A 26,752-nucleotide genomic window follows, 5' to 3' on the forward strand; every position below is an offset into this window, starting at 1 on the left:
AACTTTTCTAAATTGAAAACTTTCCAAGAAGTAACGAACATCAAGTGCTTGCTACTAATCCTGCAGAGTTAAAGAATAATCCAAACTTCCGTTAAATTCAACTTTTAAATAAAAACAATGATGGGTCTAGACGTATGACGATCTCCAAAAATGGTCGTCATTGTACTTTCGGTCCAATAAGGGTATCCACTTTTTTAAGGATAGAAGAACGGAACGCGAATTCCACTCAAATGGACTTATTTAACAATTTTGATTGATTTCTTCAAACACTGAATGAAAATGCTTCGAACCATTCGTGAGTTTTCCCCGGAGCCCCCGGAGCAACTAGCTTAACCTATCGCACCACGTGGCCAACGAGCCACGCTGGTGTTGAGTCAACAACAAAAAAAAAAGGCGAGGCGAAAGAAAGAGTGACACTTTTCCTTGGAACGGAATGACACTTTCGCATTTCCAAACAAATTCCCCCGTGTTTCGATATTTTGTTGTCGTTTCTTTTTTTTTGGTGTGCTGCCCAACAAAGCATGCGCCGGGAGAGGGCGAGCAGTAGAGCGAAACAAGCCGGCGGCAGATAAAGTTTAATTTGAAGTGATGACTTGTCGAGATTTATTTCTTCGATCGCTCGCGCCAATACCGACACCGGTGAAGTGGTGCGCACGCACGGACCTCGGGTCCCGGCCGGGGTGTGAGACGTGTTAAATGAACCGTGAAGTGAAACAAGAAATTGGATGGAGTGCCAGCCAGCTCTGCGCGCGGGTCGGGTCACCGTTCTTCTTCGGTAACGCCAGCTCGCCAGCCGACGCAATCTAACTTGGAATGGAATATTTTACCCGTAACGAGGGGCGCCTCGGGGGGCCACCGCGAAGGAGGACAGCCCCCACGGAGAGCACGAAAAATTCTAATCCTCGCCGAATGCTGCTCTCGAAAAGCCTCTATCCGGCGGGTCGCGCGTTCCTTTGATGGGAACGGTCGTGCTCCCGTTTAAACGCTCCAAAGCCGCTCTCGTCCTCTAGCCTGCTTTGATGTTTCTGTCTCTCTCTCTCTCTCTCTCTTTTTCGCTGCTCTTTCGATCATTTCAGTTATGTTCGATTCGGAAGGCTCTGGCAAACGGTGTCCAATGCACGCACACATACCGGCCACGCTGGGTGTCGCGGACGAGCGCGCCTATCGGGACGTGCAAATTTAATTAAAAAGGCCACCAGGATGCTGCTCCGCGAAGGCGAAGGATACGCTTGCTTGCCGCCTTGTGCCGGTGGAACGGTGGCGTGTTTTGATTAGTATAATCGCGCGCGCGGGTGCCGGCCATTATGAGCGTTCCGTGTTCTGGGAAATTGAAATGATTCAGCAACAAAAGCCGAACGGACGAAAACCCGGAACTTCGAAGCCCGGAAGAAGCGAGCGTATTGATTCCAGATGATGATGATGTTGGTAATCTCTACCGCCTCGAGTGCGTCAGAGTGGAGCGCAGCAGGATTACGGGCACTTCCCAGCCGGGGCTTACTGACCGTATTTTTCCTATTTTTAGTTGAAATACCAGCGAGAGCCACATTCAATCGATCCGATCAAGCACCGACCCTTACCTTTCTTGATGTCGCCGTCCTCGCTGATGCGGTCCGAGCACCGATCCTGGTCGGACACGTCGCACCGTGACAGCTCCGAGTGGTCGTCGCCCAGGTTGTCCCCGCCGTCCTGTATGGTCAGCTTGTGGCACACTTCGAATGCTTGGCCCACGGTTCGGACAATCCGCATGGCTTGTGACTGTAAAGAGCGAAAAAACGGAGAATCGAGCTATTAGGAGAAGGAATCGGGGAACCGCCAGATACGCCACAATAACGGCACGAACAACGCAACTGAGCACGCAACAGAGGAGGTCAGGGAACCCACCCACCCGCCAGGAGCCGCGTTACCTCTAGGTCCGAGTCAAGACTCCCTCGGCGCGGAAGTGTCATGTCGGTGTCCAAGTATTCGTTCACGTTCGGATCGATGTTCGGCTCGGGCCGGACCACGGCGGACCGTGCCGTCGCACCCCCGCGCGTGCCACCGCTACGCGGCAACGTCTGACACTTGGCCCGCTCCGTGTCCAGTGGTTCGTCCCGGAAGCAGATCTTCCGGCCCGTGGTCCGCTTTTCGGCCCCGTCCGGGCCCTCCTCAAGTATTGTGCCGGCGCCCTTGGCACCGTACTCTTTGGGCAGGGTGCTGCTGTTGGTGCCCGCCGTACCCCTCGGCAGACTCACGATCGTACTGAACTGCTTCTGGATGCCTTTCGGGGCCTGAGTGTCCGCGGGTGTGCCAGCTGGATGGCCAGTGCTGGACAGCTTCTCCAACTTGAGCGTCGCCCGGATGATGTTGGGCTCAGCTGGGTTGCTGGTGCCGGGTGGGGTCGTAGGAGCGGATCGATGGTGGTGCGCTTGTTGACCGGCGGACGCTGGCCGCTCATCCCGCGACACTTTACGCAACGAGGACGTGCCCGGCTGTGGTGGTGTTGGTGGTGACAGCTGCTGCTGTTGTTGCTGCTGTTGCTGCTGCTGATGGTGGTGGTGGTGTTCCTGATACAGGGACGATTTGGCGCCCCCGGCACCCCGGCTGCCTCCCGGTGGCTGCTGCTGTTTCTCCACCCGACTTTGGTGCTCGTTAAGGGACTTCGTCTTCGAGGGCCGCTGGTTCTCCTTGAAGTACAGTATATCGTTCTCTTCATTGAACAGGATGTGCTTCTGGACCGGCGCCGGGCTGGACGGACTGGTGGAAGAGCCCCCGCCACCCGAGGGGGCACCACCGAGGGACGACGCCCCACTCGGTGCCGGCTTCCGAAGGTTCGACTGGGTGGAAGGCCCGAGACCAGCAGCATGGCCACCGGATGCCGCTGGTTCGTCCTCGTCCTGCTGTCCGTAGTCGTCGCTGAGTGTGGCCCGCTGAGATCGCTGCTGAGATCGAGTTGATGGCGCACTGTGGTGGTGATCGTCATCGTACCCCTGCGCGTAGTCGTAGTACTGCGAGGAGTACTTTTCGTTGTACGACTTTGGCCGCCCGCCGGAGGACGAGCCGCCGCCACCACCACTGCCGCCGGTGTAGTACTCTCCCCCGTACCGATCGTGGTCCGGACCAGCACGGCCCACGTACGCCATGTTGTCCTCCATCGAGCGGCTGTACTCGCTCGTTTCGTCCAGCGATCGCTGATGGAACTCGTCCCCAGAACTTTCACCATACTCGTACCCCCGGTACCGGGCGGCCGCCCGGGACGAATGTTGGTAATGGGGCTGCTGCTGCTGCTGCTGCGACGAATGGTGGTTCGACGATCGACCTCCCGGTCCCGGACCCGGTGGACCACCCGCCTGCTGTTTGCGTACCGTCCCCGTTCCGGGGCTCATCGTCGATTCCTTGAACGATCCTCCGGCCCGTGGCCTCAGAGTCGTATCGCTGCCGCCCTCCGGTTGGCCGCCTCCCTTCGAGCCTTTATCCTTCTTCTGGCTACCCTTGCTCGTGGACCCGTCTTTGCTTTTGCCCTTCGGCCACAGGAAGAAGTCCAGCGAGCTCTTGTCTTTGGCCGACTTGGGACTGCGGGGTGGCGTTGAGAATCCGGATGCGAACCCCCCGGGTTCGGCGGTGCTCCCATCGTATCCATCGCCACCACCGCCCGAGTCGTGGTACTGATCACCGGTTCCGGATGGCCCCGATCCACCACCACCACCGGACAGGGTGCTCTTGCTCGTCTTCCAAACATCGCCCAGCGTGCTGAGCGTGGAGCGGGCCTTGCCCATCACATCGTTCTGCAGCTGCTTGAAGGTGGACTCGTTCTTGCGCTTCGTCCCGGGCGACGTGAACCCATCGGCGGCGCCGCCACCACCACCCCGACCGGGTGCCCCGGACCCCGGCCCATCAAGGTGGTAGTCTTCCGATTTCTGTCTTATCATTGTCACGGCAACCGACGCCGCCACCACCACCACCAGCCCGATGATAACGTTTGCGGCCACAAGCGCCAATACCACCAACACCACGGCGGCACTCACTCTGAGGTCGATCGCACACGAATGATCAATTGACGAACGTGTTGTGTCTGCCCAGTTCTGCTGCGACGCAGGCAAGTCAGCGCCGACGGCGGTGTCCTAGGGGGAGATCATGGACACGGGGCACAGCACACAGCACGACGCGGCACTGCTCCATTCGCTTTCACCTTTCACATCCACACACTGACACTTCTTCCTGTCAGTCAACTCGCTCCCGTTCAGAGTTCTGATCGTCGGTCGGTGATCGATAACGCAAAACAAAGAGGTTACACACTACACACCAGCGGCTGGGGCTGTCTTTTGGAGCCGGGCCTCCACTCGGGAACCGACACCGCACACCAGCGGGGACATTCCCGACAGACGCTCGGGCTCTCTCTGCACGCGCTGGTCGCTCGGAGGCGACTAGAGACCGCCGTCGACTCGGTCCGGCGGCGACAAAATGGCGCACACCGAACCCCGCGCTGTCATCCGGTCCGTGAGATGGTCTTTGCGCCCTCTGCTCGCAGTCTAGTCATAACAATAACGCGGTTGGCAGTGGAACGATAGCAGCAGCGTGCAAAAGTGCAGACCGAAACGACGACGAGGATCAGGGCTGGCGGCAGGAGGGTGACCGCTGCAAACATTCCGCGCTCCGAAGGGCCCACCGGCGGCCAGTGATCGAGAGATTTTGTTTGAATTACATTTCATTAAATCTCTGACCGCCGCCGCCACCGTCAACCGTCCGGGCCCAAGGCCGGCTGGGTCCTATTGTTTGATGGATGGCTATTTTGAAAATTTGCCGACACGATCGCGCCCGCGACAGACCGTAAGGGGGGAGGGGGGCCGGGGGGAGCCGGACATTGGCACATCGGTGCTGCAGTGAAGCTGGTCGCCTTCGGAATCCTTCCAAAGGGACAACGCCGCCGCCGCGACGGCCTGACCACGCTGACCATGGGCAACGAATTATTTTTAAGGTTAGGATTTCGCGCCGCCCGCCACCCTCGTCTGTGTGTGTGTGTGTGTGTGGTGCCAAGTGACAGCCAGCGATTTCTCGGCTTTTGAATGCTAAACAGAAGGACGAAAGTGACGTGTGTGCGCGCGCGCGCACCGGACGATGATGAATCGAATACGATCGTTCTTCGCTCGGGCGCCTTAGACGTGCGCGATGGTAATTGGGACATTCCTGGGCCGGTGAGGTTCTCCGCATGAGCATGAGCTCCGATGGTTCCAAACAGCACCTTTTCTTACCGCGCGCGCGCTGCGTTGCGTTGCGATAAATGTCATAAAACCCGTAAATAAACCGCCCCAAACACCTCTGCGCCATTCTTTTAGGTCAGGTGGACACGACGGAACCCGCAGACCCCATGGACCGGACACGGATCGAATCCCCGGGCGGTGTGCGTGTTAGAAAATCACGCCCCAAGTGCGTGATCATCAATCCCAAGCCTGAGAAAGATGAAAGAAAGGTGAACGATCGTTCGTCACGGGTCATCCCCACCTGTTGGTGGCTGGCAGAGCTGAACTTGAGACAGTGTTCCGGATCAGCTCGGACCGGGATACAAAACGGAGCCCCGGGTCGCGGCAGATCATCATTCAAATCGTCCCAGATGGAAAGAAGAATTAGAAGGACCAACCAACGTGAACTGGAACATCCGCCAAGAGCATCCGCTTAATCCCCGTCATCGGTTTCCAAGGTGGCCGCAGCCGGTGAGGGGGCGGGGGGGGAGTGTGTCTGAGTATCAACTTTTGATTCGCAAATCAAACACCCAACGCGACCAATGATCGTGTCACCGGTGGCGCGCCATTTTGCACTATTTTTAGCGTCCCAACCCAGCGTGTGGTGTGCAGTGGAGGAAGTGGAGACTGTGGTGTCCGGAACGGAGTCTCCCCACACGGCGCTATTATTACACGAACGCCGCCAATGCCACCACCAGCGTCCACACATATCGGACCGGACGTAAGGATGGAACCAGACCAGGGAGAGCACGGGCCCCAAACCGGGCCAGAGCCTTGGGGACGAGAGGATGTGAATTAATAATAAGCGAAGTTCTTGGGGACGCTATTCTTAGGACCACTTCTCGAGTAGCAAACCCCCCATTGTAGTAATTATTTTCGGGCGCGCGCAATCAAGCTGATGGCCCGGGAGGGGGGAGGGGGGAGGACCAACTACTATTAAATAGAAGATTTATGGCCCCGACTACTACAGCGCGTCGCACTCGAGTCGGTCGCGCGACCTTGGGCGCGGTTGCTCCCGTTGTTGTTGGAAGATACCAAAGTCCGGCGGGCGATTAAGGCGGATCTCGCGCTCGTAGCATCGTTTTGAGTGATGTCTGGGAGATTGTGACAAGCGCTTTTCAGGGAAGCGCACCTGCCACATCGGCCCTCGGCGGAGTGGATTAGGAAGCGTAGAGTCAACAAGTGGCTGGATGGACGGACGAAGTGTTTATGGGGACCAACTCATAGCTCTTCCCATAAAGTAGCCTTAAGTATGTCCTCGGTGGCATTATTTATTAGTGGCCGCCCGAGGTTGTTCCTCCAGAATCGGGACGTTCTTCTCGAGGCCGAGGCCTCCTTGATTCGGAGTTAATGTCGCACCGATTTGAAGGGTTTGACAAAACGACTCAAAGTAGGCCACCGTAGGCCACAACTCAACATGGACCGACCGACCGGACCGGACCAGGATGCTACCACAAACTATTATTACTTTATCCGCAATTTTTTGGTGACATCAGCGCGCCATCAGGGAGACTTTGGTTTTCGGGCACACACGGCATGTTCCTCGCCGTGCGATCATTGAGATACCTTGACGAGGGCAGCAGCATCATCAGGCAGCGCCAGCCAACCAGAAGTTATTAGTCAGAAAGGCCCGAGGAGCACACCGGCCGCCGTCGCCGCCATCGTCGACTCGTCTTGCAATGCTTGTGGTTTAAAAATAATAATAAAATAATTCAGGCATATGATATTTGCCCGTCATAGAGCGCGAGCGCACCGGACGATGATGATCCGTTCCCGCACTCATAGATCGTCTCATTAGAGACCTGAGCCCTCACAGACGAAGATGACAACACCGACCGACTGTGGCCGGTCGCGGATTGGATGTCTGAGATTTGTCACTACCACCCGACCGACCAGCCAGCCGTTTGGGTGATGTGCCAGCAAAATCGCCTTCCCAATCGCGCGGTCTTAAGGATAACTGTGACGCAATAGGTGTCAATCAGCGCCCGCACAACACAGCGCCCCGGTTGCAGCCAGCCCGAATGCAATGACGAATGTCGAGGGATGCAGATCTGCGGTCCACACACGGGTATTGCGACCATTATTCAAACCCCGCCAGCCTACCTGGCAACCCGCTCAATGACGTTGGCCCTCTCTCCGGCCCTGACGCGCGCGATCTCCTACGCGAGGTCTTTATGGTCCGTGAATGCGCCACCGATGCGTGCAATATGCGCCGGATCGGATTATGGGGCGCCCAGGCCCAGGTTATCCAATTAACACAACCTCGGCCGACCTGCGACTGACGTTAGTTTGTTTGTTCGAGGACGACCCAACAAATTGCAATATCGTACGTCTGGCCGGGAGACTCGCTTCCAAATCGAAACTTGACAGGGATCACCGGGATGGATTCACCGTTTGGATCACGCCGTTGGAATGTCAAGTATGCGTACGTCACGTCGGCAGCGATGGGACGCATTCGAAAGTGCACCGAGGCTCACCGGCAGGACGGGCAGCTGATAGAGAGGGGCGAACATATATCGAAATTTTATGCGATTGCCTCTGCTCGGCACGCTTGGTATGCGTTGCGCTGGCCCCGGGCTCACGCAGGCATCACACGGGAGCTCAGGACCAAGAATCATCTGATTGGATACCGACGTTTATGATGTGTTGAAAATTGCGTTTGCGGAATCGCATTCGGGGGCGGCGAGAGTCAGAGAGAGAGAGAGCGGGGAAGAGTGATGCCGCACGGTTAGTTGGCGATAGGTTCGGGGTTTTATGGCCATCGTAAACGGCTCGGCACGGCTCTGGTATTGAACCCACCCCATGGACCCATGGACGGTACTAAAATTGAAGTACACTTCGTCTATTACACGCCGGAAGCGGACGAATTGGTGATGAATAGACGGTCACACTCTCTGGCACGCTCTGGTGCCAGATACACACCTCGATCCGATGGAGGCTGAGAGTAAACCAACCATAACCGGCCTGTGGCGGTGGCGTGTGGCAGTGTTTGCGCATTATAAAGTGTCTTCCACCACCATTTTGCACACGGGGCCGGGCGGGGCGAACATCTGGAAAATGGGGGCACCCCCGAAAATGATTGAGGAGATCCGTTACACTCCTTGATCCGAGCGAAACAGAGAGAGAGAGAGAGAGAGAGAGAGAGAGCGGGACACCACAGTTTAATAGTTTTTCTGCCGGCAATGATTTATGGAAAACGCGCGGATGAGTTTCCACTTTTCCGTCCTCCCAAGGGGCCGACCTTCCGGTGGCAGGAAGAAGATGTTTTGGAGAGCGCTACATATCAATCATTCGGTCAACAAGCGACGTGCGCGCCCGCAGCGCCCCCTGGCGGCCCGCCGGCAACCCGAACTGAGCCAAAGGGGAGCTTCGTAATTGGCAATTAAGTAGCCGTAAAACTTATCCAATTTTACGACACACACCCCCCGTCGGCGGGGATCAGATAAACAACAGAGACACGGTCCCAAAATGGCGAGTAGTTAAAAGAGTCATCAAAGTTCAGCTTTTTTTTGCTTCCGTCCATTCCGTTCCGGCTCGTCGCAATAGTTTTACGCGAATATCCGTGTCTATTACCGTAGGTCTGCGACCCGGCGTTTCCTTCCTTTTATGGGCTTTTCTCTGGGTTCGTCCCGTCCTGCTGGCGGTGTCTTTTATTTCCAATTAACAAACGACGGGATAACCGGCCTCCGACGGCGGCCTCCGAAAAAAAAACTAGAGAAAGCCCGTTGATTAATGGTCGCCGTCGGTTGGAAAGCGCCCGCAGTCCTGGGTCATCTCCCAATAGTGGCCCCTAGAGGGCGCTACACGCACCTGCCACTGCTGCTACTGCTGTGCCAAAAAGGATCGTGACTTTAGCCTAAGATTCGAGAAATTCGTTGGTCGTCCGGTACACGCTTCGAGTCTTACTCAGATACTTTATTTCAGCCACAAACAGTAGACATCGACAATTGGCACTTTCGATTGTCAGCAAAAGCCAAACAATTGGAAATATGAATGTGACATTTGAAGTCCTGACAACAGACAGTGCTGTCAACATACATCACAGTTACCATTGAGAGCTCGAAAGCAGCATGGTATTTTTCGGACGCAGTAGTACAGGAGCACCGAAAACCATCAACTTTGTGATCCATCAGGGCCTGGCAGATTGAATCCTGTGCGCTGGCCGCCCCGTCTTGAACCGCAATTTATTTCCCGTCCCATCCCAATGGTTTCTGTGCATCCCAAACCGAAGCCAGAGAGAGGAGATTTTTTATTGATGACTGCCCTGGGACACGGCATGCGCGTGATGCTCCCGTGGGGGGCCACACCGATGATCATGATTCGGCCGGGGCGGAGATATGCTGATTGCGTGCACGGACGCCCGCCCTGCCTGTTATGCCAATTAATCTCCTGGCGGCGTATTCAGCGGAACGTCCCCCACCGGAACCTGGTGGTCGGTGGCGGTGAACCCAAAGGTACACAAATAACATTCCCCCATAGAAACTTTATCTCCCATTGCTTTGCCCGAATGGTTGACCACAAAAAAATCGTGGAAAAATCGGTAGAAAAATAATCTGACAGCCACATAACGTGGTGGGGCGCGCGTCACAACAACATTTTGGGGTCGAACTGGGTGCAATTGGTGCAAAATAGGGAAGCCCAACCCGAGAGCTGAGGGAAAGAGAAAAACCAATGGAACATTTTCCGGGTCTGTGATTACTTTTCCCTTATTTTTAACCAATCTTTCCCCGACGGCATACTATTTGTCTTGTTTCGCTCTGTGTGCCCGACGCCGTGCGGTTGCGGACCCTTTTTTGGAGCTATGCGCTCCGTTGCTGGCGTTGTTGGCCTATCCCGCCTGTGACGCATTTTTCACTCGGTTGCGGGAGATTTTTCCGCCCTTTTTCTGCTCGTTTTTTTTGGGGCCATTCTATTTGGATGGTTTTGACACGGTTCGAGGTTGCTGCGAACATAGCGAACAAAAACGGGTGTCCGGCAAATAAATCCTCCCCCGAGACGGAGACGTCGAGACCCGGCCGTGACCGTCGCCCAAGACCCCGGAGAGGATCTCGGGGCGACCGGGGCGCATCAAAAGTTTTTCAATTCCAGCGCACACCGCGTGAAGGCCATTTTATTCTGAGTGGCGTTTTGTGGCCACTTTCGCGGTGGTGCTCCCCCGTCGAGTAGGACGGCGGCGGCAGCCGCTTAGTTAATTCGTTGGCCATTTCGATTTTTTTTTCCGAAACGACACATCTGAGGAAAATGGTTTACTTTGATTGACGCACACATGGATGCGGGCAGTTTCCCAATTTTTTTTGTGTTCTTCTGTGGTTCAAATCAGGTCAGCAGCGTCAAGCGAAAAATGGCCATCACAAAAGATGACCGATGGAGGCGCCTGGTCGGGGACAGAGCGAATGAAAGTGGCGGAGCGGGCGCGTAGTATACAGCGGCGTGGATGGGTTTATGGGGTGTGCGCGGACGGTCGGTGCCCAACCGTCATCAAAACCGTTCGCACAAATGGCTGCGACATCGTAGTCGCACGCAGCCGTCGTTGCTGAATTATTTATGACAGTATCAAACTCACATTTCGCTCGCGCGCCCGGTTGTCCTCGGCCGTATGGTGATATTCCATTAACAGGCACCACACAATGGAAGTTTTATAATCCCACTAACATGCCCCAATGGCTACTACGGAACCCCCGGCTCAATGTCAAAATGATGTGGGAAACCGGCAAAGTGTCTGTCTAACCCGGCAACTCGGTGCGCTCACACCCCACTTCTCTGTGTGTTGTTATTTTTATCAACAAGCTATCGAGATGTATTAAAAATTGTGTGTATATTTTTTCGAATAAAGAGCAAACAACCTTTTCGACGCGAGCCGCGAGCACAACGAAAAAAACATGGATGAGGAGAGAAAAAGCGCCGCCAACTATTTATTAACCGCTCGCGCGTTCGCGTTCGATAATAAACCAATACTCTTTTTCACCGGGGTGCGCGTTGGACCGCGTTTTGTTTGTTTATCTGTTTGTTTGCTCGTTGCGCCATCCACCGGCATCGAGCATTACCGATGATCGGCTCGGACCGAAATGGGGAAGAAAAAACGGGGAAAAAGGAACGAAAACATAGCGGCGAGAGTCCAGTGCGCTGCGCAAACGGACGACGACGGCCGGGCCACCGTTCTAGGTGTTTGTTGAAGCGCGCATCAAACAATTACACGAATCTCTCGAAGCCGAACGGAACGGAAAGATGTTCCCAAAATCACTCACACCATCGTTCCGCGGGGTGGAAAGGCCCCTGCCACCCCCTCCCCGGCGAGTGAACGAAAAAAAAGTCGGAAGTGTCACCTCACCACGAGCGAAAATAAATCATGGGACAGACCGCCAGCTAACGGGGGTCAACGTAAAAGGGACTGCGCCGCTGTCGGTTCAGTACCATATCCTTCCTTTCCGCATCCTGTCCATATCCCGGCGGGAGACGTTTCAAACCGGGAACGGGAACAATCGCCGTACGCCGGATTTGATCGTTCGGAAATCGTCCTGTGAAAAGAGCCGCCACCGGGAGTCGAATTTAAATAAGGACCAAAGTTGTCCAATCAATCCACCCATGCTGCTGGGACGGGAGTTCGGTGGTTCGGTTTCTTCGGCTCAAGTGGCGAGAACCGTCTCTACTAGAGGTTGGCTGGCTGTTGCGCACATTCGGCATGGCGTCGACGAGTGAGCAACATCAGGAGTGGGTCGGTTCGGGCGGGTATGTCTTTGCTTTCTAAATCCGGACGTGTGTCGGCGGCACTCCAAAGGGGCGGCACTTGAACAATAATTTTCACCCTCTCAAGCGGCAGTCAGGCCGCCCCACACATGCTCATCTCATCTCACAGGCAGCAAATCATCTCTCTCGGCAGCGGGGGCCATGAAAAACGCTATGAAAAGCCATAACCGCCCACCGTCGACACACACAAACACAGACACACTTAACCACCATTTTACTATTGCACCACACGCGCGTAACACCTGTACCTTGGAGTCGGTGGCGGGATGTTCGTTTTCTGGGTGTTATAATTTTTCAAAATCGAGACTTCCATTTGGGCTGCCATTTTCATTTCTGTGGCCTGATCCGGTGGGATCGGGGACGAGGAATCACATCCGGCATCATCCGAAATCGTTTGATTAAAGGAGCAATCACCATAAAGCAGGAAGCGCCATAAACGGTTTACCGATTGGGCGTTTGATTGCGTTTCGAGCAGTTTTTCGAGCACCTTGCACGATTGCAACGGCAGCAACATTCCATGGTCAAAGGAACACCTCAGTAACCAGTGACTACATCTGTTCCGACAATGTACGTTGTTTGAAGTTTGTCGACCTTTTAGCACTTCAGAGACAATTACAATAACGAAATAAATTTCAAATGGAGCCTGTCACTTTGGGCCGTCAAAGGTTACCCGACGTAAAATGATTAAAAACTGTGAGTAAAGCGAAGACATAACCGAAACTGTATCGTTCCGGTATGTTAAACTCCTGGATCTGATCGCACATTGAAAGCAAAATGACATTGAATATATCCAAAAAGAAATCCCTTAAGCAAATAGAAGCACAATGAACAAGGATCCCGAACAACAAATGGAGGGAAATTCTGAAAATCCCATAAAGGCCTGGTTGGAATGAGCTCTAATCGTACGAATCGAACCCATCATTCGCGACCCAACCAACAAAAAACGGCGCCTACTACCAGCTACTATCCAGCCCTGCTGCGGTATTGCTAAACATGGTTTTGCTCGTCTCGAAACAAAGCACACACTACTTCCGACGGGATTGTTGCAGTGCAGAGTGCAGTTGCCGTCGTGCCCAAAAGGGTAACGGAAGCAAAACAATCGCACACCCCAAACGGGCCACCATGTTGACCCGCGGCGTTACGACGAGCTTTTTTTTTCGACGAGCGACGCCGCCGAAAGGATGCCGCAGCATCACTCCCTTCGTCCTTTCGCCCGCGGCCCCGGAACCCACTTGATGACTTTGAAATTTATTCATTTCACTCGCTCCTCGGCCACGCACTTTTTGCTCGAACCCGATTTTATTGCTTTCGTGGCGTGGCGTGCCGTCTACTCTTCCTCTTCTGTTCCTAGCGCTGGCTGTCACTTTTCACGGAACACGCACGGCGATGAGGGGGTTTATCGTCGTGTCCCTCTCCTCCTATAATCTATTTCGCAGCGCCGGATCCGTTGGCCGCGTTTTGCCTTTTTTTTGCGCCTGTGGCCTGTTCACACACAGGAAACCCGCCCGGTCTCTCGGGGATTGGCCGATCGGCTTCTTCACCGCGATTTGCCGCGTACTTTTTTTTTGCCGAGCAACGGTTTCGGCCACGGTGGGTCGTTTGTTGTCTCCCTTTTTCTTTGTTGTGTGTGTCTCGTGTCGGCCGCTATCGCCGCCGATGGCCGTTTCATCCTTTATTTTGCGCCTACACCCTATTTTTAAACACCGGTTCTGATTTTTATCACTAAGGAATTCCGGCAAACCGCCACAACGGCGGCGGCGGCAGCGGCGACGACAACGACAACAAGAAGAGGGCTCTCGGCTGTAGTGTCAAAGCCAACCTGAGCAGGGGAACGAAAAATATTGAAAATGCCACACACTCAACACCCAACATGGCGGCCGAACCGAGAGGATCCTTCGTTTCGCGCGGAGGTCACGGATTCTGGAGCAACACTGATTACACGATTTCAACTTGATAAACAGACACACATATACAAGGGTGATCTCCAACCCATTTTTCTTTTCGCACGCGCGCAGCACCACCGTTTTGACGATCTCACAATTCGGGGAACTGTGTTGATGATGACGTCGACGTGTCGTGGTTACTTTGGCCTCGCCGTGTTACATAACGTGGGGCATAATGATAATCGCGGCACACAACCTGCACCATCTCCAGAGAGAAAGAGAGAGAGAGAGGTCACAGGCAGAAGATTCCACCGGAACACGAGTGCCAAAAATCGACGGTGGTGTCACACAACACTACGCATCGTAACCACTGGAGCCGCGTTTGCTCCGCTTCTTCGTGTCAGAGGTCAGAAACTCCAGGAGCAGATCGAGGAAAAGTGGCTAATCACAACCAACCGTACGCACGAGATGTTCCACGAGAAGCCCGAGGCCCGGATCACGTGCGGCAGAGGCAGGATATACTAGGCCCGATGATCCTCTCCCGGTACGACGGTATTCGATTCGCGGCACGCCACTCGACAGAGACTCTCTCGTCGTCCGGCGCGAAGAACCGCGTCCGATGGATACACTGCACGCACTGAGCCGCTGATCATCGGTCCCGGCCGATCGTGACCGAGAGGAGATCACGTTGTGGATCACCAAGAAGAGACCCACCTCCACCGGCCAGAAGACGAAGAAGTCAACGCCGACGCCGTCGTCGTCGTCGCTGTCACTTGTGTCCTGTCCTGACACGTCCTGCTGCTCCCGTACTGATGGTGGCCACAGCAGCGCCCCAGCAAACCGAAATGCGCGGCGCACACACCATGTTCTCTCGGCCACAGATTCAATCACAGGCCGCTGCCATCGCCACCGCCGCCGTTCGAGTATAATTTTAAAATATCGCACTCCATCTCGCTCGGGACCACAACGAACAACGAACGATACGATCAGGTCCGTCGCCGCGGTCCTTTTCGTACCCTGCTGACCACCACCGATCGTGAGCCAGGGTGGAAGGGGGCAAACGTCAATCCGTCCCGAGTTGCGACCCAGCGCGGGGTCGCCCGTCACTTCGTCGGCGTGGGGAGAAAAACTCGAGAAAATTCTCCGGACCGTGCCCCGTGTGTCCGGCGTGTGCAGAGAGTCAATACCTGTCATCGGAGAGTCACCCCGTTTTTCCCGAACGATCATATGGCGACGGTCAGTTGTGGTGACGTACGATCCCATGGCAGATGGCGCAGCTTCTCCACGACTCCGTCCATTACGTCACTGTCCCGAGAGAGCGAACGGATCAGCACGAGAGAATTTCGCTTGGAGCGATCGATCTCGCAGGCTCTCTCGAGCTCTCTTCGTTCTCTGGAGAGCCGGCGAGCTCTCCAAAAGCTGCGCGGTCCGAGGTGCGGTGTTTACATTCTACTCCGTCACTCCGTAGTCAGTAGTGCCGGTCAGTGCGTTTCTTGATCGCTCGAGATTGCGATGGGTTTTGGTGGGTTGGGATGCGAAGCCATCAACGCTGAGTAAGGTCGCGTGTTGACGTATCGACTCACCAGAGGGTCAACACCATGTGGCTGTGTTTAGTGTGTCTCGCGTCCCGACCCGAACTAGTTCTTGGAGGTCCTACACGTCAGTATTGCAGATCGATGATGATCATACACCACACCACCGAGGGGCTGGGTGTGACGGTGCCGATCAGCGGTGGCGAACGATGGCGTGGACCGCCGGCGCCGTCGTCACTCCATGATAAAAATAAATTTATCTCTTCGACGACGACACCAAACGCGCGCGTGAGCTCTCGTGTCAGGCGGCGCTCCGTGATCGAAGCCGCCATGCCGAGCGAATCCTGCCGTCCGACGCCGTCAGTGGTCAGTTTCGGTTCACGACGCGTTTGACAAATGTAGTGCCGACCGCCCCCGGGGGTCACTCCGGGGAGGGGGGGTGGACAGGTGGGCGTCGTCGTGTGAGACCGAATCCACTTAAATTTATGAGCTCACATTAAGTTCAATTCGTAGGGGAAAACAACAGGCCGAATCCCGTCGTAGTCGTAGATGGGGCCGCCCGGTACTCTTATTACTGCTTTGCCCCCCCGTTTTTTTTTATTCGACGGCAGTGACGGACCGAGCCGAAAGGAAGAAGAAGAAGAAGCCGCTCAGAACCCAGAGCGACGAACCTGCCCAAGGTCGAGCAGATATATATCGAGGGTACGGCTTCAGAGCTCCACCGCAAGCCACCCAAAACAGTCGGTGGGCTTGGCGTGCGGATCGAATGCTGCAGCAACGCGTAGGTCAGAGCAAAAGGCCTTACGCGGGACAGGGCGTGTGACCCGCCGCTGTCTACACACGGTTTCCAATTTTATGCTTCATTAGCCGCCGAATATCGCTTTCCCCGGGAACAACCTGTTTGATGACCGGGCCGGGCCGGGTCGGGTCGGAGACAAAATAAAAACAAACGCCCGTAGGAAGAGGAGCTGCTGCTGCTGCTGCTAGTGTTTGGCTTGTCTGCGGTGTCTGGGTTTAAGTCCCTCGTTCATCACCCACCGACCGACCGATCATGCTTTATGCGCGCGCGGAGCTTAGCCCAGGCGGCGATGGGCGACGACGATTGTCTTCGCGATGCGCGTTCTTCGTAACCAACGGTCGCGACCGGCTCGTGGCTCACTCGATCGTTGACGGTTTCTTTGAATTTATGCCTTCGTTCTCTGTCTCCCTTCGTTCTCTATCTTCGTTTCTCACTTTAGCTCTTAAAGAGGAGCACGCGAATCAACACGCAACGTAGACGTAGTAGGCCGTGGTTCGCGGTAACAACCAAAAGGAAGTCGGCGGTCAACCGTCGATTTGTGTTGGCTGTTTGCGGCGGAGACGATCGACGTTCTGATCGGGCACGATCAACGGATTAGACGTTGTTGAGAGTTTGATTAAATACTCAGTGCTTCTCATTTCAGGTTTTGAGATGCCATTTTCGCCATTGACCTACAGCGTTTCATCGTTTCAGGGAGTAATTCAATACTTTGATTGACCCGGTTCCTTTTTTGTGCTTTTTTGTGGCTGCGACTTAATTTGTTTCTTAAAAATTCATCTCATTTTGTGTCCCTTCCTGCTATCCTTAATAGGTCTCAATGCGGTACGCTGAGATTTCGGTGTGACGAACAAATCGCTCCTGGAGTGCCCCCACAGATCATTTACGAAGCAGAACGGAACCCCGTACACATCTCCAAACACCTTTTGCCATTTCTCAGGTTTTAATCTTCTTCGAAACCGTTTTGCCTGAGTAGCAGTCAGAGATATGATCATAAAATGTGTCCCCTTAATGAAGGGCTTCTTGGAAAGAAAAACCGATTTACAGGACGAATTCGACTGTTGCCTACATCAAATCAGCCGAAAGGTTCTGTCGATGACACTCTCTCTCTCTCTGTCTCTCTCTCTATAACGGTGTACGACAAAAGTCCGTGGTGCGCGGGGAGGCCCTTCTTTTCACTCCACCACCGCGGCGGGGGCCTGGGTGTGGCCACCACACTTCTCTCGTTGTTGACTCACGGTTTAATTTTGAACCTGTCACCAACAATTTGCTCGACCGTGGCGGGCGTCATCGGCTCCTGCCCCGTTGGTCGTTTTGCGACAAATGTCTATCTTTTCGGTCCACTTCAGTTCGGCAGCGGCAGCGACGACATGATTACTTTTTTTTTGGGGAGGGCGGATATTCTGTCGGCTGCCAATTGCCAATCGTCTAATCGAACCGCGGGTGGAATCGGAGAGTACCGGCACCGGAGGGAGGGCGAGCGGTCTGCTAAATTACAGTTTTTATCACAATGAAACAAATTTTCCATTACACTTCACCCACCGCCGGAAGCATATTTTGGGCAGCGGCGGCCGCTCTTCCTACAATCTTCCTCGCCAGCGTCGATATCATCTGCCGGAACACAGTCTGTCACCAGAGAACACACAAAAGTCATGCGAACGCGGCCCGGCCCGTCGTCGTATGCTAATGCTCGAGCAGAAAAGGAATGTGGGGACGGACTCAGAACCAGAACGTGCCAGACATGGTGCGTGATTATCATTTAAATGGCACCTCCGCACACACAAACACACACGGACCGAGAATTCCTGTTTCACGCCCCCCGAAAGCCGCATAACTTACACCGGGCGACGACGACGGCCGGGCGATCCAAAGCATTGAGGATGGTGTCGATAAACAGCGGCACCTCCGTCGTCGCACGTCGTCGATGCGGAATACCATAACCGGAAGATGTTTTTCTTGAAGGGGCGTACAGACGCCACCCCCAGTTTGGGGGATGTAGGTGGTGCGCCGAGAAAAGTTAATTAACTTGATGTTTTCCCTTTTTTTTGCTGCTGCTGAATGGTTGTACGCGCCGCACCATTGAGCAAATCCCCCCGCCCGCACCATCCCTCGGCCGGGTACTTCCGTCGTCCCAGCACCGGTCGGGACGAGATTGGGTCGCAGAACGCCAGCAGATAACGTGACGCGCGACGCGTGAAAAGCGGATAAGAAAGCTTCTTCTTCGGGCTTTTAATTGCCCCCAATCATCAGCAGCAGAAGGGTGGAAATTAAATCCAGAGTTTCCAACGTTTCCAGGCGACGGGAAAAGGTGGTGCACGTGGAACCCCCGGCGCACAAGGCAAACGTGGCTCCGAAATCAAATGAAACCAACACGTGAGGCTGCCTCCAGCTCCGGTGGTTTCGGGCCGTTATTAAACACAATGGTTACGGTAATATGTGCTATGGTCGTGACGTGCGGGTGTGCGTGAAACACAATCATTATTGGGTCTTCCGAAAGGAGAAACCTTCGAGCGCATTTCCCGACCGGCGACGACGACGACAAAGTTTTCCGAGAATAGTTTCCCACCAGTTTCCGCCGAATGGCCGATCTGTGGCGCGTGATTACCGGGCAGCAGCTTGCCAACCCTAATCGTATCGAAATCAGTGCTCCGGATAAAAATTGAAACGTGTCCTGCATGTCCTTTTTGACGTGGGTTTTGATCGAATAATAATGGAAGGTTACAGTGGCATCGCACATAGCGCCATTTGATTGGATACCATCCAAAACCGCAATCCAACCAAAAAGAAGCTGTGCAGAGGGACAAAGATAGGAGCAGTGCTAGGATTGACTGGATTGACATTAAACTTTTAAAAAACCCAAAACAGTCCACAGCCTCCACACGTCCAATGTCTGACGTTTACATTCGTTCCAGTGTAAGCCCCAACCAAGGATGAGGGTTCTCCTGTTTGTAGGCCGGTTAATCTAAAAACCAGCCGAACGGGAGTAACAGTTTTGACGGGGCGCACCTGAATCGATGACTCGAGTGAGTCATCTCTCGGTGACACGTTTGGCGTGCATGTCACCACCATGAAATCGAGAGCAAACAGCAAGTACCGCACACTCAGCATTCGAGATCCGAGGAATCGATGGCATTGACAACCAACCACAGCATGTGGTTCGTGGAACTACGCATGACACATACACGGATGTGGTGTGAGATTTAACAACCGAATCCCGAATCCGCCGGTCGGTGTCTACCGTGATGAAAACCCTGCCCACTGACAAGCACCGATGTGCCAGCAGACAGAGAGGACAGAGATATTTTCGATGTTTGATTTCTACTTCCCACCTCCTCGGGCCGTCCATTGGAATTCATATTATGCGCCTCGGATCGTAAATCCTCCGCTTTGAATAACACAAAAATGTAGCACCATTCAAAGGGGGGCGGAGGATCAAGTACTTAACGCATCAACGCGGCTCCCCGAACCCGAACCCTTTTTAATCACTTAATCGCGATGTCATCCTTTCGAACCGATAAATCCGTGTTCCGTTCTGGGGGGACCGTAGCTGCTAATCGGATCGGATCGAAAAGTGCGTGCCCAGTGTTTGCGCGTGCCATATTATTGCGACTGACGGGGCTACCTACCTTCTTGTTCGTCTTGAAAACGCAACACTTGAACGCGTCGCTGCTGCCATCGCGGGCAATGTAGCTGAAGATCTTCAGATCGTTGCTGTCGTGCGAGACGTAGAATATCCGGTAGATCGGGTGGTTGAGCAGCTCTATCTCCAGCGGGTCATTCCACTGGTGTTGCTTTTTCTACAAGGAAGCGGGAAATAGAAATTAGAGTCGTTCTGTGGCCGCGAGGAGACTTGTGCGCCGTTTACCTTTCGCCGTTTCCGCTTGAGACACACGCGCACCCCTTCGACGGAGATGTTGACGGTGACCTTCTTTTTCTTACTGTTTTGCACTTTACACTCGTACTGGAAAGAAGACGGAGTACCGGAAGGGATTAGAAATGAGGTCTCCACACGTCAAAAGAGCACCGTGCCTTACCCGTATCCTACGCATGGCCTGAACGATTTCCGTGCGGTTGCTGGGCCTGGGTACGGCCTGCCATCCGATGAGCTGTGAGGAAAAGCAGAGAACAGAATGGAAGACTTAGAATGTGAAACTTGAATTTGAAGAATGCTGTTTTACGAAGTACGTTTTCCACACCCAAAATGGACACTCGAATCAGCAGCTGCACACATGCTCGCCAAATTAGCGCTCTGCCTTCGGGCGGTGTCGGGAACCACAGCTGTGTCACGAATCGGTGACCGCGGCTGGTGTCCCCGCAGGCGCTGAGAGAAAATGGACAAATAAAATGGCTGCATTCCTCACGTTTTATAAAGCCCATTTAGAGGGGACGGACACAGCACAACGCGATGAATCATCGCGTGGCGCAGCGTGCATACTGTTGCCATCGTGAGAAACACCCGAGCTCCCGGGGACACCGCCCCGGGGACACATAAAACGAAATATCCCCAGTCCCGCACGGGCTTGCATCGATCGATGATAATCGGCGGGGAAGCGTGATATTTTGCAAACGATTTTCCGACGCACAAACACAGAAAAGACATGCCGAAGAACTTGAAACAAAAACGCAGTACAAAAATATCTCGTTTCGGAACGTTATTATTAGCGAACGAGAAGGATAAAATTAGCCTTCCCGACGGCAATGTTGACTACGATCTTGCCGGGGAGAGGTTTGTTTACATCGCCCCAACTGTCAATCGGAAATCGCGTCCGGCGATCGGTGGGCTAATTTCACGCACAAACAACAACTCTCCAGCAGCAAGTGAAAGTAATCGCGCGCGGCGCGGGTAGAACGGAAATGGACCGTGCGTCCGTGGTTGGTCACGTAAATTTTTGGCCGTGTCTTTTTTGTCTTTGGTTGGCGAATCGACAGGGTGCGTCCCATTTTAATTGAGTTTGTTCCTAAAAACCATTTCAAGGCAATGCAACACCCCGATACAGAGAGGACAGATTTAGTTAGCGCCATCTGGACGGTATGGTGGCCGATCAGGCGTAACCGACGCGGTGTGTAGCATAGCAACAGAACCGGAAAAACAAAACACCGGCCCACACCCTGTAACATTAGTGCTGCTTCAAACCCTTAACGCCCCTTTGACCCTGCTTTAAAAAATGTTACTGACACCCCACCATTCAGAACAGCTTAATTTTCCAATCGAACCGATCGCAGCAGCAGCACAGGAACAGGGCCTACGAGACCGGAGAAATCGTTTCCCTGTAATGCCGACGATTGTGTCATGCTCGTTTCACCAGAATAACGGCCAGGGGTCGGATTTTCTCCAATTCCACAATCTGAGGACGGCCGGCCAGCCAGTCCGACTGCTTTCCTTGTTTATTTCGTCACACGTTAGCGTTTCATAACATGTTTAAAATTAGACATCCATCGCCCACCCGGCACCGGTTGGATAGCGCGCGCCCACCAATTCCGGCAGTCCCGGCGGTTCCGGTGCGTGCGCTTTCCTTCTTTCCTGCCGGAGGAAACCGAAACACGAACCAGTGACGAATTCTCGATTGCAGCCCCATAAAAGCCGGTCGATGTGAAAAAGATGTACCACACGACACGTAAAACAGGACATAACCAATATGCGAGCGCCACCCGAAAGGGGGAGGTTCCAGCAGCAGCTGATGCACAACAACCGGCGCCACACGTGCGACCTAGCAACCTCTCCTCGCGCGATCTGCACACATCAGTCCGGTTTTCAGGTCCGAGATCTCCGCAGGTCCGATGCCCTTTCCCGCGCAGCAGCGAGGCCTGTTGGGGGCCGGAGAAGACAAAACGACGGAACGCGCCTGCACAGGTGGCGGATGCGCGGGGTTATGTTGCGTGTCGGTGGCGGAACGATATTAAACACGCAAACATGGAAATAGCGAGCTGCGATTGAAGCGAACTCGTAAAGCTAAAGCGGAACTGGGGCGAAAACGGAATGGAATAATCAACGCACGCAATCAATGCAGATCCCACGGAGAGCGAGAGAGAGAGAGAGAGAGAAACAAGGTCAGAGCTTAAAAAGATTCAAGTCCAAAAATTAAAATGCAAAACTAAACGTTGGACACGGACACGAAGAAGGTGCATCATTAAAGCCCATCCAACTCACAATGGTCAATCCGCCCTCCGGGACGTCCGTAGGGCCTCCCCACGGGCGGGGGAAGGAGGACAACACGCTCCCCCTTTCGGCAAACCGCAAGACGAGTGCAAGCAACGGAAACGCGCAGCACGCGCAACTGTGTCAGAAGAGTGTCACAAATGTGTCAGAAGAGCAACGCTTTTAAATGGGCAACATAAGGCCGCCCACCGCCCCACAGCATTGAGTGCAGCTGCAAAGTGCAACGTCACATGACAAAGTGCATCGGAGAGTCACGGGGAACGGGCAGCTTGTAAGAAGCGACCGCTTTGAATGCATGTTTCTGTCGCGATTGTGGCTTGCCACGGGCGAGGGGGGTCGGGGATATGTGCAAAGTGCATTCCAGCTGTTGCACCGCACGCGGGAGGGCGTTGTGAAGGGAGCACGCGTGTGCATCCCCCCCACCCGCAACATATCGCCTTTCATGTTGGGGCACGAGAAACGGAAGTTGGTCACGTACCTATTTGTTGCTTGTGTATGTGCCCGTCGCGCAGAAGGAAAAGACAGCTGGAAGTCAAACAATCAATAGCGCAGGCAGGGTGTGTCTCAATCTTGCCGTGTTTAGGCCACTTCCCGTGCCGTACACCTTCGAGTGTGTCACACCAAACACACCGTACATTCTTTGCCGGTGAAGCACGTCGTTAGAGATCCGGTGCAGCATAGCATTATGCTGCCGTCCCGGGCCCGGGGCCCGGGGCTGCTGCTCGAGTGGGTGGCTCGAGTGTGATTGACTTCAAGTGCGAAGGAATAGCAAAAGAGAAATCTCTCCTGGCCGGGTGCCGGGGGAGGATCAATCAAAGGGCTGACGTGACTGACGATCAAAATATTTCACCCCTTGGGCCAATTGTTATGCTCACCACCATCGTCACCGCCGGTTGGTTAGTGTGGCCCGGGACTACCGCTCCGCAGAGGTCGACTGTTGTCGATGCAATTGTTTGACCGGCAGAACATGAGTCACATCCCGCGCCATTTCAAACGCCCTATCGGGCTTTGGTCAATAGTTTTCGTGGCGGAAGTGGCACTCCGGCCACGTCACCGAACCGGTTTTGGGTGTAAAAAAGCCCAGGGAAAACGGTATGGCAGGCTATGTTTCTGTCTGAGCGTGAGTCACGAAAGCAGTTCGCACTAACATTCGTTTGTCATACCCATTTAACAAATGGTGAACATTTCAAAGCGAATGTTCACCGCGAATGGATAATTGTTTTACCCATTATGAACACAAAAAAATCAGTCGCAGGATTAAGTGCTCCACATTAACATAGCTAGCGCGGTGCACTATGTCATTAGCGGATAACTATGTCACTGTCGAGCGCTTGAAATATCGATCGAAGTAGCCATGGCTGGAAAATACTACCTCAATGCCGAACAACGATTCGATTCGAAGTCGGACTACTGCACATCGGTTTTGTTTTGTGCCATTTTTTGAAAATCATATAGCTAAAATTTGCTGACAATGTTTAATTACCCACACGACCACCGGAACCGCCCGGATTTAATTGGTCAGCGAGTGTGCAACAGAGGGAAAAGCGAAAAGTCGTATCGCAAGGATCATCAATCAAAATAAATCGATTGAATAAACATCAGATTTGGCCATCCGTGCAATGCTGAATAGGCAAGCAACCATTGCCATTCTGTTGGAAATTCACATCACGACCCCAGGACTCACAGGATTGTTCAGTGTCAGAGAGAATGAGAGCCTGTCACGTAAAGGGGCAAGCAAGTAGTCGCTGTCCCTCTCTGCGATTACATATCTCCTGGTCCTGGTCGATTGAAACCACGTACCACAGCAGCCATTGCAAAATATTACAATATTTACATCTTCATTAGCCCCCCCACCCCACAGCAGGCGTCGTCGGGTCGGGCCTTTCCGGCACATGTTGCCAAAATTGATTACGGTTTATTGTTTCTGGTTTCTTGGTTTTTGTGTGCGATTGTCGTTGTCCCTTTCACTACTTGGTCCGTGGTAGGGCACCCTCCACCACCACAACACTACTAACCGCGAAACAATCATCCTGCAAAGTTCCAGCTGCGTCGGCAAAAACTGGCCAGATCTGGAATGGCGGAAGCGCACCGTCCCGGCAGCCGGCCAGCCAGCATGGGATACCGACCGACCCCAACGTCAGCAAACATATCGCGCTCGCGTCCAGTGCACAGAAAAAGGAAAACTCGAAGCACGAACGACACAGAGAGAACTGGGTCGTACCGTTGTGACGCTTTTTTTTTGCTTCTCCAAACCGAAGGTACTGTTTTTTCGCAACCCGTGCGAAACCCGCGGACTCAACAGTCTCGGCGGTGGCGTTTTGGGGCCCAGTGCCCAGAGTGTATGAAGAATGCGCGACCACCGCGCGATGATGTTCTGTCGGCTGCCGGCCTTAGTTCAGCAGTTTATGTTTCGCGCGGTCCGATGGCACGAGAGAGTTGGCCCCCGCAACTATCGCCAGCTCGTGCGGAGCGCTAATGACTGCCGAGGGGGATATTCCACCGTCACCGGCACTGATCCTGCTCTCTATTGCTTTGCGGTCCGTCAGTCCGTCAGTCAGTCGGCCGTGGAGTGTGTGTTTATCCGTTTCGCGGTTCCACGATTTGACGCCAGTCTCTAGAACCCGACGGTCCGACTTTGTCGACACAGCACCCGACCCGGCGTGTGCTAAATGGTGTGCTGTGCTCTTAGCCCGTGTCTTAGCGCGTTCTGTCCTTTTTGGCCGCCATCCAAAGCCGCACCGCGGACCGTGACGTATGTGCGCGCATTATTTATGTGCGAAAACAGCCAATACGTCTCGCGGCGGAGGTTGCTGCGCTTTCTCGCCCACTGGCCCGGGGTTGCAGCACCAGGTTAATCTCTTTATGGGCCTGCTCTTTCGCCCTAATTTTCATAATTAGTGCACACGGCAGCGCGGCACGGTGATAAATAAATTCCCCGGCCATAACCATAGCAACCGTGAGCATGGTGATGCCATGTCAACAGTCGATGGAGTCCTTGTTTTACGACCTTATTTCTTATTGTGACATAACGTTGCCGTTAGTCGGTAAAATGTTTCCTGCCAATAATTCTTCATTTGCACTGACTGACTTTTGATTGACACTCGACTGAATTTATTGTTTTGCCGTTAATTTTCCGTTACTGGAAAAATAAATTATGTAGACAAAACACACCGTTTGTAGCGTAATCGTTAATTGTAGTTTGTAGCGTAATCGTAAACGTTAACTATTTCGACGAAAATTGGGAGAAATGAAAACATTTTTTTGGGGAAGTAAATTTATGTTGGAAAACCATCTGCTGTGAGTTCGGCAACTCGCGTTTTGGAACTTATTTGTCACTCAATACATTTCTATGCAGTTTTGCTCTCTGTTTTCCATCGCCAGTTTTTGATCGTCAAATGATTCCTGTTCGTGTGGTGGGTGATGCTGCACACAGGCAGCCCAGTCCTTCATTGCAAGCTATCTCAATCTTCTGGCCATCTAAATTTTATGTATGCACAACAATCGGGCCAAGTAAACATGAACCGACCGGCGAGCCACGGGGGGCTGTGCAAAATCACAGGCGACGCGGTCAAACACGTGCTTCCGTAATTCATGCCCGTGGCGTGGCGTGGTCCACGTCGCACGGCATCCCGGGCTTTTCGAGTTTACGACCAAACGAGAGGGCGCCGCCGTTTTACCGCAAACAACACATACGCTGAATAGCTGGCCACTAGTATGAGCCGGCCAGATTTATGACCCTTTGGGGAACGGAAGTAATGAATCTTCCCGAGAGCGCACCCATCCAGTGTCATCTGGTGTTAGAGTTTAAATTTGCACCCCGCTTTTGAGTGCATTCAAATTGAGTTTGGGTTTGCCAGGAACTTCGGTTTTATGCCGAAAACGAGCCATACATATTCAATGCTTTGCCGACCGACCGGCGAGAGAATGGAGATGCATATATTCTCTGCCCAAAATTTTATCCCCGGAGCAGATTGATAGTCAAATTGCACAATGCAAATGGGCAGAATGGCGGGTACCAAGTTTTGCGCCCAGAACTCGGCTCCCAAGTTTGGTCTCTGCCCGTTACAGCAGCCACACACGTGTCGCGGGGCTAATTGAACGCAATTGAATAATGCAAATCATGCCCGCCGGAAGAGGCAGACAACTCCGGATTCCCGGGAATGGAATGGTGGCGGACAACGGAGAAAAAGCAGGAAGAAAACGCACACCGCATAAAGTGAAAGAAGCCACCAACTATGCCGCCTGCAGCAGAAAGCATAACAATCACGTGGCCCAGCAACGCGGCGATGCTGAAAAGGGCAAAAAAGAAGAACCATTTCCGGGACTCCAAATGGGACTCCGATGGCGATGTCGAACCCCGAACATAAATCGAACCGTATTGGCGTGGTTCTTTGACCCGCCGCGCACCACCAACCACCGGCGCATTG

At 53.6% G+C, this 26,752-nt stretch overlaps 1 protein-coding gene across 1 annotated transcript in view; it reads right to left on the reverse strand.

Moving 5' to 3' along the window:
• LOC131212458 (capon-like protein) overlaps positions 1-26,752 on the reverse strand; it is a 53,447-nt gene that overhangs the window by 11,244 nt on the left and 15,451 nt on the right. Inside the window, exons 3-6 of the mRNA XM_058206330.1 lie at positions 20,203-20,274; positions 20,034-20,129; positions 19,795-19,965; positions 1,578-1,755 (exon numbers count right to left, since the gene is read on the reverse strand). Of these exons, the coding sequence (XP_058062313.1) occupies positions 1,578-1,755; positions 19,795-19,965; positions 20,034-20,129; positions 20,203-20,274 (517 nt within the window). The remainder of the gene's footprint in view (positions 1-1,577; positions 1,756-19,794; positions 19,966-20,033; positions 20,130-20,202; positions 20,275-26,752) is intronic.

The sequence above is a fragment of the Anopheles bellator genome, chromosome 1 (assembly GCF_943735745.2).
Source record: "Anopheles bellator chromosome 1, idAnoBellAS_SP24_06.2, whole genome shotgun sequence".
In the NCBI taxonomy this organism is placed as follows: Eukaryota; Metazoa; Arthropoda; class Insecta; order Diptera; family Culicidae; genus Anopheles; species Anopheles bellator.